General features: G+C 37.3%; 2 protein-coding genes, 1 non-coding gene and 1 pseudogene across 4 annotated transcripts; 3 read left to right on the top strand and 1 right to left on the bottom strand.

Moving 5' to 3' along the window:
- The first annotated feature begins 781 nt into the window (after nt 1-781).
- LOC143621531 (small ribosomal subunit protein uS10c-like) lies at nt 782-2,371 on the top strand. Its single transcript, XM_077092937.1, has 3 exons — nt 782-1,053; nt 1,117-1,167; nt 1,951-2,371. The coding sequence occupies exons 1-3, from the start codon at nt 865-867 to the stop codon at nt 2,260-2,262; spliced, it is 552 nt and encodes a 183-aa protein (XP_076949052.1). The 5' UTR covers nt 782-864; the 3' UTR covers nt 2,263-2,371.
- A 1,686-nt stretch (nt 2,372-4,057) lies between these two features.
- Nucleotides 4,058-4,253, top strand: LOC143621552 (U2 spliceosomal RNA). Its single transcript, XR_013151549.1, has one exon. It is a non-coding gene; the product is annotated as a U2 spliceosomal RNA (small nuclear RNA).
- Nucleotides 4,254-5,473: 1,220 nt separating this feature from the next.
- LOC143621530 (two-pore potassium channel 1-like) lies at nt 5,474-6,812 on the top strand. Its single transcript, XM_077092936.1, has 2 exons — nt 5,474-6,409; nt 6,525-6,812. Exons 1-2 carry the CDS (start codon nt 5,517-5,519, stop codon nt 6,709-6,711), a joined length of 1,080 nt encoding a protein of 359 aa, XP_076949051.1. The 5' UTR covers nt 5,474-5,516; the 3' UTR covers nt 6,712-6,812.
- A 281-nt stretch (nt 6,813-7,093) lies between these two features.
- On the bottom strand, nt 7,094-12,588 carry LOC143621529 (ABC transporter C family member 3-like; annotated as a pseudogene). The gene is made up of 9 exons (XR_013151536.1): nt 10,503-12,588; nt 10,312-10,392; nt 9,577-10,182; nt 8,621-9,055; nt 8,319-8,533; nt 7,921-8,226; nt 7,770-7,833; nt 7,421-7,660; nt 7,094-7,339 (listed from the first exon to the last, which is right to left on the bottom strand). The product of XR_013151536.1 is annotated as an ABC transporter C family member 3-like (transcript).
- Nucleotides 12,589-12,922: the final 334 nt, after the last annotated feature.

The raw sequence follows: 12,922 nt of genomic DNA, 5'->3' as shown, positions 1-12,922 counted from the left end.
CATAGCTTTCTAATTGGCATCAGAGTGGAAGTGAATATTTGGGCTGGAGTTCGCAAGGTCTCAAATTTGAATACGATTCCAACCGATTTTATGGCAGTGGACCTTTGAACCAAGGCCAGCTATGAGGCAGGGCCGGGTGGCCGACCGACCCCGACCCGGTACCTCGATAGGCTTGATTTTTTTAAACAATATATATATATTTTTTTCAAAAAAATACGTGTTCTTAATGTTTAAACCCAATAATCAACTAATTTAAGGCCCATTATTTTTGCCTTATGCCCAAACGAATTTCATGATTCTTAGAGACGGCTCTTCTTTGAACTAGAGGTGTAGAAAACCATTAATTTTGTAAACCGATACGGATTGGTCAAACCGGTTTGACTTCAACTTGTTTGGTTTTGAAATTGGTTTAGGAGTATGAAAGGTCGCACTGGTCCAAATCGGTTCGGTTTTAACTAGTTTTTCTCAAACTGGTTCTGTTTTAAAACCGGTTTGGTAGTTCAGAAGGGGAACCGGTGGGTTGAGTCAGTTTGCAGTGAACCGGTTTCAAAACGTTTTTTTGTATATCTCTACTTTGAAGTTTGAACGACGGGTTTTCTCAAAATATAAGATGATGTGTTTGGGCCACCCGCTAAGCTAAGGACCTCTCCAACTCGAAGTGTTCCTATATTGGGCTCGGGATAAAGCTTACATTGACCACTAGCCCATGTACCAAACCAACCAACCCGGGTCCGATATTTGTCACCCTCCATTTCCATTATCTCACTCCGAACCAACCTCTTTTGTTTTGTGGATAACGCTTTTCCGTCTGCAAAACATTTCACCAAACTGCAGACTCATTATCCCAAAACCCCGCTAAAAATTATGTCAATTTCATCATCTTTGGCAGCACCCGCGTTCCCTTTACTCAATTCCTCTTCAAAACCCAACCTTTCCGCCCTACATTTCCTCCCAAATGCCTCTTCATTAACCTCCAAGATTCTGTTTCAATCTCATCGTTGCTCCACAACTAGGGTCTTTGCAGCTCCTGAAGCTTTGGAACAAACCCTTGAGGTATAATTGAATTTTACGTTTTTGCACTGTTTTACGCTGATGTGGGCTTGTTTGTATTGATAGGCTGATGTTCCGGAATCGTCGACTGGGTTCGCAGCCTCGGATTCAGAAAAGGTATGTTTTGACAGTATCAGCGGTTTGGTTGGTTAGTTTTTTTAGGTTAATTGGCTGTGTATGTTTTGGCAAAATTCTGTTTTGACTGTTTGGCTAAAAGGCTTGTGATTTTCTGATTAATGAGTCAAAATGATAGAATGTGGAGATAAATAAATACAAGAATAAATTGTTTAATCTGATTGTGATATTGTTCAAGTTGCTTGCTATAAGCACCTTCAAAATTCACATTTAAAAGCCCCATGGGTATATTTAAGAGGTCAGGGGTTCAAAACCCCACCGTGTACAAATATTTAGTCGTTCAAAATTAAAAAAAAAAAATAAAATAAAATAAAAAGGCACGTAGGTATATATTCTACATTTCAAGATTCAAAACTTTATGTAAAAAGTTGAGTTTTATATAGATAGATGAATGAATCATGATAAGCACTATCACCATTTTACATTTGTCAGACCACATTTTTTTAGGTTGTTTCATGCTTTTAAGCATGTAGTTAGAGCATTTGGGACGTGTTTGAACTTGATAGTTGTAGAAATGGATTATCGAGCACATATTATTGTGTAATTCCCATTTTTTAGAATGAAAGTTCGTGTTTTAAGTTCTTTGTGGGTCCCGTTTCTTTTTTCTCATACAAGATAAACTGGACCCACAAGATGAAAATGATTTACGAGTAGTGACTAAATGGATTCAACAAAACCTGCTTCATGTAGCAACAGGATCGCGCGATGATCAATGCGTTTATAATGTCATAGAAGCTTAGATTTGGTAATTTTATTGTTTCTCAGGTAGCACCAAAACAGAAAATTAGGATCAAACTGAGGTCATACTGGGTGCCTTTAATTGAGGATTCATGCAAGCAGATCATGGATGCTGCTAGAAAAACAAACGCAAAGACCATGGGCCCTGTTCCATTGCCAACTAAGAAGAGAATATACTGTGTGCTTAAATCTCCTCATGTTCACAAAGATGCAAGATTCCACTTTGAGATCAGAACCCATCAACGGCTCATAGACATTCTACACCCGACTGCACAAACCATTGACTCTTTGATGCAGCTTGATCTTCCTGCTGGTGTTGATGTTGAGGTTAAGCTTTGAAAACATATTTGGAGTTCCTTTTTGTTATAAATGCTTCAACTTAACACTTCTGTGTAGCGAATTTGTTAATTTTATCATTTTGTTGATTAAAGGTAAGATGTTTGGTAAAGTAGTTTGTATTACTTAATCTTGAAATCATGGTTTATGCACTTTCAATATGGTTCTGAGACCATGAGTGTGTTGTAGTATATAGATGGACTGTTAAATCAGCATTCATGTTTATGTGCAACTACACTTATCTTCAATCTCCTAGCTTTATTATGTTTTACAGCTTATCTGTTGAAAAGATAAGATCTAGTATATCTGTATATGCCGGTCCCAGGAATGGCGCCAATGTAACTGCAAAAAATCTGTGACTCTAGACGGGAGGCTTGTAATGATGATGAACTAGTCTTGACAATGAGTGTTGTCTTTGAACCATAGTTGCATATTTGAACAATCGTTAGCCTCTGCCACTTTCCCATAACCAACTTTGACATGAGAATAAGCTAGTGTTTGGTATGTTGAAAAAAAAAAGTGTGGTTGGTTGATTGGTTAATGGAATGTAATCACTTATTACCTAGTTCATTCCATCATCCCTAAAACATCCCATATTCTTTCCATCCATTCCCTTGTTTTTTTTTCATTTCATTCTCTCTTTCGCCCACCACCACCACCATCACTGTTGCCACCCACCACAACCATGATTACAGCGCGCCACCAACCATCGCCCCTAGCCATCGCAATCGGCGCCCACCACTACTACCACCAACGATTATCACCGCCCATCGCCACCACCACCACCATTGCCAACTACCACGAATTAATTTGTTTAAAAGTTTATAATAACAATTTAACTCCTTAAATTGGAGTGCACATAAGAATCAAAAAGTTATAATATGATCCTGCAAGCAAAAGGTTTACCTTTTAATAATAATAATAATAATAATATATTATTATTATTATTATTAATTACTAGTGGAGGAGTTTAGCACATTATCAAGTCATGTTGCAGTTTCCTATTATCATACATTAACAAATCTTTTAGTAAACATCAAACAAGTTTTCTAGTAAAGTGGAATGAGCATACAAACTCACTGACGCCAGTTGTTGCTTTAAACTTTTACTAATTAACTACCGTGGTTTGATTCTGCATTGGCTTTCACGTGTTAATAAGTTCTCAATGCCTCCACTTTAGGGAGTCAGTCAATTTTGCAGCAAAACTTGTCTGGTCAGTTACATTAATTCTTAGTTTGTTAATACTAGATAGAAGGACTATGTATTTACTCTTATAAGTTTTAGAGATGAAAACTTTTGTTTATTGATAAGAGTGAATATTGTCTGTTAACCACTGCTTTACAACAAAATGGCAATATTCATAATTTCCTTGTGTTCTTATGATTGCTGAGCTTCTGAACAATGCATTACACTTAATGGTGCAGGTGTAATTTTGATAATTAGATTGTCACAGGTGTAGTTTTGATATTTGGATGGTAATTAATCTACCCTTTAGCAGATTTGGATATCTTAATTCAATGATTACAGTTAACATGTGACAGTTCTGTTTTGCCAACACAATAGGTTATAGGGGTTAGAGGAAAGGGATCAGTGTATTATTAAGACTGAGACTGTGAGTGGGCAACACCAAGTTCTTTTAAGTTTAAATCAACAGTTTTGAGAGTGAGGTTATGGATTTTGGTCGTAGAAAGAAAACTAAGGGGAAAAAGTCATTCTCCTCGATCCCACATCGGCTGAGTGAAGAGTGCTTATATGAAGGGACTGCCTATGTAAACAGAGGTTCAAGAATATATCAAGCATACCTTTCTCGGCCTTTTGGCTAAGATCAAGTGTAGTATCTGTTCTTATCAGTTTAATATCTAATATGTGAGCCATAGGCTCACTTGATATTAATCTTATTTTTTATGGGGGAAGATCCGTCAAAATAGCTTGCTGCTTCGGTCTTCATGCGTCGTCTTGGTCTTACACTACCATCAAGGCCTGGCGCACCCCTCCAATCTATGGTCCAAAATTAATAGTTTTTTTTTCTAAGCTTAACATTTTTAGGCATTTCTTAATCTGACGTACACATTGCCTTAGTGCTAATCAGATACCTAAAGTTTTAAGTTATTCACTGAGCCTGTTAAGTTTATTGTATTATTATGTAGGTGTGTTACTTGGAAATTTATAATGACAGTAGAATTTATTAGATGCAACCACTGAGTACACATGTGATGAAAAGATAAGGGCTCAAGATGAGCAGTATAAGGTGACAAGTTGTGTTATTTGGTTGTTCATACTATATAGCCATTTGAATCAAATCACAAAAACCGATAGAAGAAAAAGGTAGCATTCGATGCTATTAATGGTGATTTGTCATTGTCCGTTTATGATATTTTTCTAATTGATACCAACCTCGTCACGGGTAAAGGCCCTTCAAAGTAGGCAAGGTACTCTCTTATCATTCATTAAAATATCATCAATTATTAAACTTGATGAACATGAAAGTTACAATTATAACACGTTACATCAAGTTTAGATTTTATTTTAAACAATGAATAACCAATAACTATATACTAGATTCTAGTGGTAGCGGGTCTCATTAACAAGTCTTAGGCTAGAACATGTGTTTCCAGCTATACCACAATTTTAAGGTTGTTTCTACATATATATGTATCACTTTTCAGTGGTTTGTTGTAAGTAGATCTTAAATTTCTATATACAGCACATGTTTCATAAATTGGGTAAATGTGTAAATAAAACCATAATAATAATAATAATAATAATAATTCTCAGAAGTTGATTGAAAAAGAAGTGACCATGATTGAGGTGATTTATATGTGGATTATTGTGGTGTAGTACTATTCTGGACTCTGGCCCTATGTTTTTAACTTTACCTTAGGAAAGCAGCTCAACTTCACACATCTTTTCAATAGATATAATTCATTTTCTTAGCAAATACACGGGTATGGATCCTCCGGTACACCATAACGTTTAAAAGTTCTGAGATATGAAAGTGAAACGCCTTATAAATATGATATTAACGAACAGAAACGCGTTATATATGTGATTAAATAATGAATACAGGTCCCATCCACTCCAAATTAAGTCATTGTTAGCAGCCCTGCTAGACCCATGACTTTGAAGATGCTACAGGGGCCACAAAAATAATGTTATATGTTTTTTTTCAATATTAAGTAAATAAGTTTAAATGATATCCATAGTCACACACTCTGTGTTCCTAAAGTTTCCTTATTACTGCTCACTAGTTTCTTGCCATGACAACTAATGGCCAGAAGCAAGCTTCACCGACGCACCTGCGTGTAACCGATCAAATAGCTTCCGCCAAGAGAAAAAGATTCCGGAGAATTAAAAGCGCCCCGCTGGCAGATTCCTTTACTTTTGATGACCAAAATCCCGAAGCAGTTAAACAATGCCCCAAGTCTGTTTTTGATCAGTTTTATCCAAATTACTGGAAAGTAGGTGTCATATTGTGTGCATACTTAGCTGCAGGCACACTATGTTTTCATCTAACCCGACATCAGATTTCAGGAAAGAAAACAAACAGCATACTCGATGCACTTTACTTCACCGTTGTAACAATGACATCTGTCGGGTATGGAGACGTTGTTCCGGCTAGCACGCTCACAATCCTGCTCGCGTGTCTGTTTGTGGTCTCGGGCATGATAATTGTCGGGTTGGTTTTAGTTAAAGCAGCCGAGGTTTTAGTGGTCAAACAAGAACGAATGCTAGAAAAGGCGTTTCATCTAAACGAAACCATCGGTGAAGCACAAATCCTTAGAAAGATCAAAACAAATGCAGTGAGAAACAAGTGTATAATCTTGGTGGTCTTGCTTTTGGTACTTATGGCTGCAGGAACCAGTCTGTTACTTGCAGTTGAAGATTTGGATTTTGTTCACGCGTTTTATTGTGTTGTTGGAACACTTACGGGCCTTGGGTACATTGATAAATGTTTTTCAACAACAGGCGGGCGCGTGTTTGCTTTGTTCTGGATTTTATCGGGTACGGTTTATGTAGCCCAGTTGTTGTTTGCTTTTGCTTTGTTGTACACCGAAAGAAAGCAACGTTCGTTGGTTAAATGGGTTCTTAAACGAAAAACAACGACTTCTGACCTCGAGGCAGCTGATTTTGATGGCGATGGAGTTGTCGTGTAAGTATAGTATTAAGTATGGTAAAATATATAAAATAACAAGAATTAAGTTATAAATTTATAATAAGCTTCTGAGTTCTGATATGTGTTTTTATTATGTTTTGATACTGAACAGGGCTGCTGAGTTTGTTGTGTACAAGTTAAAAGAGATGGGAAAGATCAGCCAAGACGACATCACACCGATCATGGATGAGTTTGAATCACTGGATTTTGATAAAACTGGAACGTTATCCGTCTCTGATATTCGTTTATCCCAGTCAGCATTATCGTCTGATAGTATAGCACCCCGGTTATCAGTGTAAGGTGATGCAAGTGTCTTGAACATAAACATTAGGAGCCTTGGGGGGGGAGGTGTTTGGATGAGAGTTTAAACTGATTAATCAGTTCTTGGTGTTTGGGTAGAAGTGGATTATGCTTAATTATGTTCATAAGGAACTGATTGATGAGATAACTGTAAAATTATCAACTAGTTGTTCAAAATAACTGTTTTTGACTTTTTTTCTACAACTTCTAATTTAATGTGATAATGTCATGTAAACAAAGTGTTAGGTTCTCTCCATGAGCACACGTCCGTGAATTTCACGCACACAACCGTGTAAGAAGATGACTTGAAGAACCACACTCAAAAAACAAATAGAAACCTTTAGCATACCATATAACAATTTATTTTATTACCTCCCTTTACCTGAAAAAGAACACAACATTCCGTGACATGTTACAAGTTGCCGACTAACGTGGATCCTGTTGCATTCAACGTGGCAATTGACGTAAAAATAAAAAATAAACATAAAACTAAAAATATTTATTAGGTTCCTGCGATATGCTAAATGCTGGAATTAGATCTCATACTATACTCAGCTACAAGTTTTGCAAATGAAGACGAGTCATCTTTTAGCAACTTCTTTGGAAAGTCATATTCGTCAACCAGACCTGCATACAGAACAAAAGGTACACATATAGAGACTTTGACTTGACAGGCACACGCTTGATCAACAAATTTGTGTAACTAACCTTGTTCTAGAACCAAAACCAAGTCACTATCAAGCACAGAGGTGATACGATGCGCAATCATTATCACAGTAGAGTCTGTAAAGTGTTTTCTAATCGTATGTTGAATCATACAATCAGTTGCAGTGTCTACTGATGCAGTAGCTTCATCAAGCACCAAGACTTTGCTTTTCTTGAGTAGCACGCGCCCAAGACACACCAGCTGCCTTTGGCCCACACTCCAGTTCTCTCCATTCTCGCTAACTATAACATTTTGTATGAAAAGAGAAAATTATAATTAGAATATCATGTGGCAAACAGACATTGTAACGTGTCAAAACACCACCGGATGAGCATGTTAGTTTTAAGGAACCTGGTGAATCGAGCTTTCCTTCCTTACTCCTCACTTCGTTGCCAAGTTGGCACTTATATAGAGCCTGAAGTTACAAATATTGTTAGATTGTGGCGCGGCATGGCGTTAATTTGAATGCATAATTAAAACAGAAATTTTGTAACTCAGTTACCTCCCAAATCTTATCATCTGTATACTCTTCAAGGGGATCCAAGTTGCTTCGGATAGTCCCCTCAAACATGGTTGGATCTTGAGGAATTATGCTCAATCTTGAACGCAGACCGTGAAGTCCGATGGTGGATATGTTGATTCCATCTATCAGAATCTGTCCAGCTGCTGGCTCCACAAGGCGGAAGAGTGTTTGTATCAAAGTCGACTTACCACTTCCGGTTCTTCCCACAATCCCACTTTTCTTTCCACCACTGAAAGTGCACGTAATACCTTGCAACACAAGTGGCAAATGTGGTGCATACCGAACCTTCCAAAAGAAAATAATGAAATTCAATAACAATACCAGATTAAACGGTTCTGGCTAGATGAACAGCGAAAAGAGTATGATTTAAGTATAACTTGCAGATGGCGTATGTTAACTTCTCCTTGTGAGGGCCATTGATCATCAGGCCTATTTGTTTCTATAACAAGAGGTGGCTTACTCGGAATAGAAGAGTACTGAAATATTCTTTCAACTGAAATAATCTTGTTTTCAAGGTTGGTAAAAGCCCATATTATCCACCCTTGTAAATTGCTCAAAGTAAGCCCGTAAGTAGCAGCCACTCCAGAGATACCTTCCGTATATAAAACCAGAAGCTTCTGTCAATCAAGTATTCTTAGTTATAGATCAATACAGTACGCATGGAGAAAGAACAACTTACTTGGATCAATAGTTCCCTCCGGGATAGAAACCAAGAAAGTTAAAAAAGCAGCAAATGTAAAACACGACAGCATCTCCAGGCGAAGTCCTAACCATTCCCTAGCTGCAGCAACATGAAACTTTGGCCTTGAAAATTCATCATTTAATTTTAGGTTCCTGTTCTGGAATCTGGCTTGTTGATCAAAGCTCCTAATGGTCGTTGATTCCGATATTGTTTCAGAAAAATTCTGTATCACTGGACCTTTACAAACTCCGGCTATCCGTAAATTTGTTGTAACCAAATGCACATTCCAGCAGCCGGAAAAAGTACAATGATCACCTGCCAAGCCGCCTGTGACATGACTGCAATGATCCCAAGAAGTTCGATGGCGGCAAATACAAATGCTCCAACTTGGTAAGGAATTTCCCTGTCCACCTCACTTTGGTCTGTAGATGTCTATAAATATAAATAAAATTATGCTAAACATTAGAATATATGTGCTCATAATCATACAATAGAATGTTCACACTTGTAAACATGCAAAAATAGTAAGTAAATTTACGGTAAAAAAAAGTGTGCGAATATTGCAGATTTTTATAAGAGAATGTCTTCCTGTTAGGTTATGATTTATGGGTTCACTACTAGAGACAGCGAACACATAAATTTCAATTTAATAACATAAAGATGAAGACTTCAGTTAAAAAGTTCTTTATTTCCTTTTTCAATTTCCATTTAACATGTAATTAAACTAGTTTTCTCTCTCTCTCTCTCTCTCTCTCTCTATATATATATATATATATATATAATATTTAATATTTAAAACAAAAAGACTAAATACAGAGTTTTTTCCCTAAGTTTCAAATATGGATTGAAATTAAAATCATGTTGTGTCCAAAATTTAGTATTTTTGATATTACTGGACCAAATATATGTTATTTTGGATACATGCTTGTTATAGCGAGAACACATTTGCTTACTCTGTTTAGTATTCTTCCACTAGGAGTAGAGTCGAAGAAGGACATAGGTGACCGGAAAATGGCCAAGTGCATCTTGTGGAAGAGCAGTGTGGCTGTCTTATATGCAGCAGTTGCAAGAAGCAAGTCTCTTGAAAGTGTGCACAATGCACATCCAACTGCTAAAGCTGCATAAACAATTATCAGGGTTGAGCCTGTAACCGAGGCTGGATCACTTGGTGACCCTGAAGATGCCCAAGCCATCCAATAATTGCCCCCGATCTCTAGAGTTTGGAAGAGAACTTGTGCCAATATTATAAATGGTACTAGTGCGCCACCGTAAGCTGTTGTAACATATTTCCAATAGACTGAGAAACCCACTCTTCCTTTTACCCGTTCTTCTTCTTGAACAAGTTGTGATTTTGAGCCCGAGATACCATTTGCTTCATCATTTTGACTATCGGTTGTGTTCTTCAAACTAGTTGTTTGTTCTTGAACGCTTGCCTTTTTGGAATCAATGGTTGATAATGCCTCTTTGTGTGCGCCTACAAGATCCATAAAGTTGCTTCCTGTATTGAGAACGTCAAACTTTCCGGATTGTGTGATTCTTCCATCTCTTAAAACCAGAGTGTGACTGTTAAGTGAGGTAGATGAAATTGAAATGTTGATGACAACAGATAACATGAAAATAGAATTACAGGGTATGTGTTCTATGTGTGAAGTACATGAAAATTAAAAACATAGGTAGCTAACCAGGATGAGATCTGCAGCAGGTAAGAACTCTACTTGATGTGTAATCTAAATCACTGTCTTGGAGTCCAGAAATTGCAATATGCATTCCTGTTATTTAAAAAAAAAGAATGTGCATTCAAGTTATGATATTATACCTTTATGTACTCTCAAAACTACAAAAACTTCTTAGAACAAAAGCATAACGCAAAATTAGTTACCTTGAAAAGATGACTTCCCGTATGAGCATCAACCGCACTAAATGGATCATCAAAAAGATAAATATCGGCATCTTGATATAGAGCCCGTGCAATTTGAAGTCTCTGCTTTTGACCACCACTCAAATTTAGTCCCCGCTCACCGATAACCGTCTGATCACCAAACAGAAGAACTTCAAGGTCTTTCTTCAAAGAGCATGCTTCTAGAACCTTCTCATACCTCTCTCTATTCATCTCCTTGCCAAACAAGATATTATCTTCAATCTTCCCACTCTGTATCCATGGAGATTGAGCTACATACGCCTTTGATCCTTCTACTTTTACACTTCCTGATATCTTTGAAACCTCTCCTAAAATACAAGAAAGTAAGCTTGACTTCCCCGAGCCAACAGCCCCGCAAACAGCAACCCGCATACCTTGATTCACTTTAACATTTATATCTTTCAAAGTTGGGTTAGCCGATACAGTTAAATCCCATGAAAAGCATCCATTAATGATATCAACAGCTGTGTTAGAACTGCCTTGTGGGAGCTTATTTATAGCATTAGAATCTAAGTCCTTGATACGAAGGAATGCGGCAATGCGATCAAGTGAGACTTTAGTTTGGAAAAACATTGAAGTCGAATTTGGAACATTGTGAATCGGCTCTTCAAGTATTCTAAACGTTGCAAGTGTAGAAAGTACCTTTCCTGACTCAAGTGGGATACCGGCTATAAGGCATGTGGTGAAACTGATCCCAGCAACAACAGTTGGAGCACCCCAAAACAATAAATAATTCAAGGACAAAGTATACATATACTTCTTCAATGCACCTTCTTCTTCATCTCTAAGTTCGATGATTTTTGACAAAAAATTTCATTTCCCAACCATGAAGTTTAAGAATCCTCATGTTTTTCAAGATTTCAGATCTTGATTTCATCCTTTTATCTTTAGATTTCATCATGTCATCTTGAAGCTTTTCTTGTACGTTCCCAAGTGGAAGATTGGCCAACAACACAAGAACTGTAGCGATTAATGAAGCAACTGCGGCTAGTCCTAAGTTTTTATATAAAAGAGCTAATGCAACAGCTACTTGCACGAGTACTAGCCAAAAATCATGCATATACCAACCAAAGTCACCTATCCTTTCAGCATCAACAGCCATGTAGTTTATGATCTCACCACTCGAGTTCTCTTGCTTTGACTGGCCAGAAACGGTCAAGCCCTTTTGGTAAATCATGGCAACGATGGTGGACCTGGCTCTAATCCCAGCTTGCTGGAGCTTGAACCACCAATGTCGTTGCGCCAAACAGCCGATAATTTTTGAAATAAAGAATGAAGTCACCAAGACAAAACCTTGGTTTTCATATTCTTGGTGCCCATTTAGGTACTGAACAAATGAGTCTATGAGGTAAGGACCAACAAAACTAGACAATGCATACACTAACGCAAGCAATCCTGTGATCATGACATCTTTCCGTACAACGTAATATAAGGCCTTTGCGAGACCAAATGTAGTGATTTGATTATCCACAATACGTAAAGACTCAACTTTATTTAACAATACGGGAAATACTTCTCTCGCACTATCAATATTTGCAAGCTGAGGGATATCTTCAAGATCTAATTGCTTTTTGTTGCCTTTTGTAATCACAGAGTTCATCCAAGAAAATGTCAACAGGCTAAAGAAACTTGCAATTTCATAAGTTGATGTAAGTTCACCCCTAGATACACTAGAATTCAAAACGGGCCGGTTTTCAAGATTATGGTTTTGAGTCTCTTCCTGTGTTTTGTGGGACAACCCCACAAAACAAAGAAACAAACCCATGAAACTAGAGACAATATCAAAGACAAAGAACATAGTAACTGAATCATGGGTTCTTTTGTAGTAAGCATAGTCTACGACAAGGGAATAACAAGAAACTAAAAAGAAAAACACCCACCAAACTCTTAAAACAAAGGGATATATTCTAGATTCTCTTGACGAACTTGATATAAGTGTGCTTAAATAAAGCGAAATGATAAGTGTTCCAAGTGCGACCCTCAAAATAGCTACACTCTTTTCATCGGTCCAACCGTTTTCATACCAATAAAAATTGTTCAAGAAAGCCAAAGCAATATTGAAGAGTGAAAGAAGAAGAGAACAAAACAAAGCTTGTTTGTAAAACAAACATCTGGAACTCTGTTTTGGAACCTTAATTCCATCGATCCTAAATCTTTTCCAAACCCAAGAGATTAGTGTCACACCCTGACCAAGGGGCGGGACATAGCAATTGATAAATTTACTTTGCAGTGGAATGAAATAAGGTACAAACGCGTTTAACGCCACTATGATGTCTAGTCATTAATAATTCAACAAATCTAAGGTTTTAAGGTCGGTGGTGACGCCAAATATTGTTTAAGCGTTTTCAAGAAGGCGTTGATTCTATATCCGTTACTATGTC

The sequence above is a fragment of the Bidens hawaiensis genome, unplaced genomic scaffold, assembly GCF_021521415.1.
Source record: "Bidens hawaiensis isolate Kalapana, Puna unplaced genomic scaffold, B.hawaiensis_p1.1 tig00002866_1, whole genome shotgun sequence".
Lineage (NCBI taxonomy): Eukaryota > Viridiplantae > Streptophyta > Magnoliopsida > Asterales > Asteraceae > Bidens > Bidens hawaiensis.
The sequence above is the reverse complement of the archived record's forward strand: the minus strand, read 5'-3'. Positions and strand labels throughout refer to the sequence as shown.

Excerpts from the sequence above, each read along its gene's own strand:
- LOC143621531 (XM_077092937.1), top strand. The coding sequence starts at position 865 with ATGTCAATTTCATCATCTTTGGCAGCACCCGCGTTCCCTTTACTCAAT. Across the intron at positions 1,054-1,116 it reads CTTTGGAACAAACCCTTGAG|GCTGATGTTCCGGAATCGTC; the intron begins GTATAATTGAAT and ends TTGTATTGATAG. Across the intron at positions 1,168-1,950 it reads CAGCCTCGGATTCAGAAAAG|GTAGCACCAAAACAGAAAAT; the intron begins GTATGTTTTGAC and ends ATTGTTTCTCAG.
- LOC143621530 (XM_077092936.1), top strand. The coding sequence starts at position 5,517 with ATGACAACTAATGGCCAGAAGCAAGCTTCACCGACGCACCTGCGTGTA. Across the intron at positions 6,410-6,524 it reads GATGGCGATGGAGTTGTCGT|GGCTGCTGAGTTTGTTGTGT; the intron begins GTAAGTATAGTA and ends GATACTGAACAG.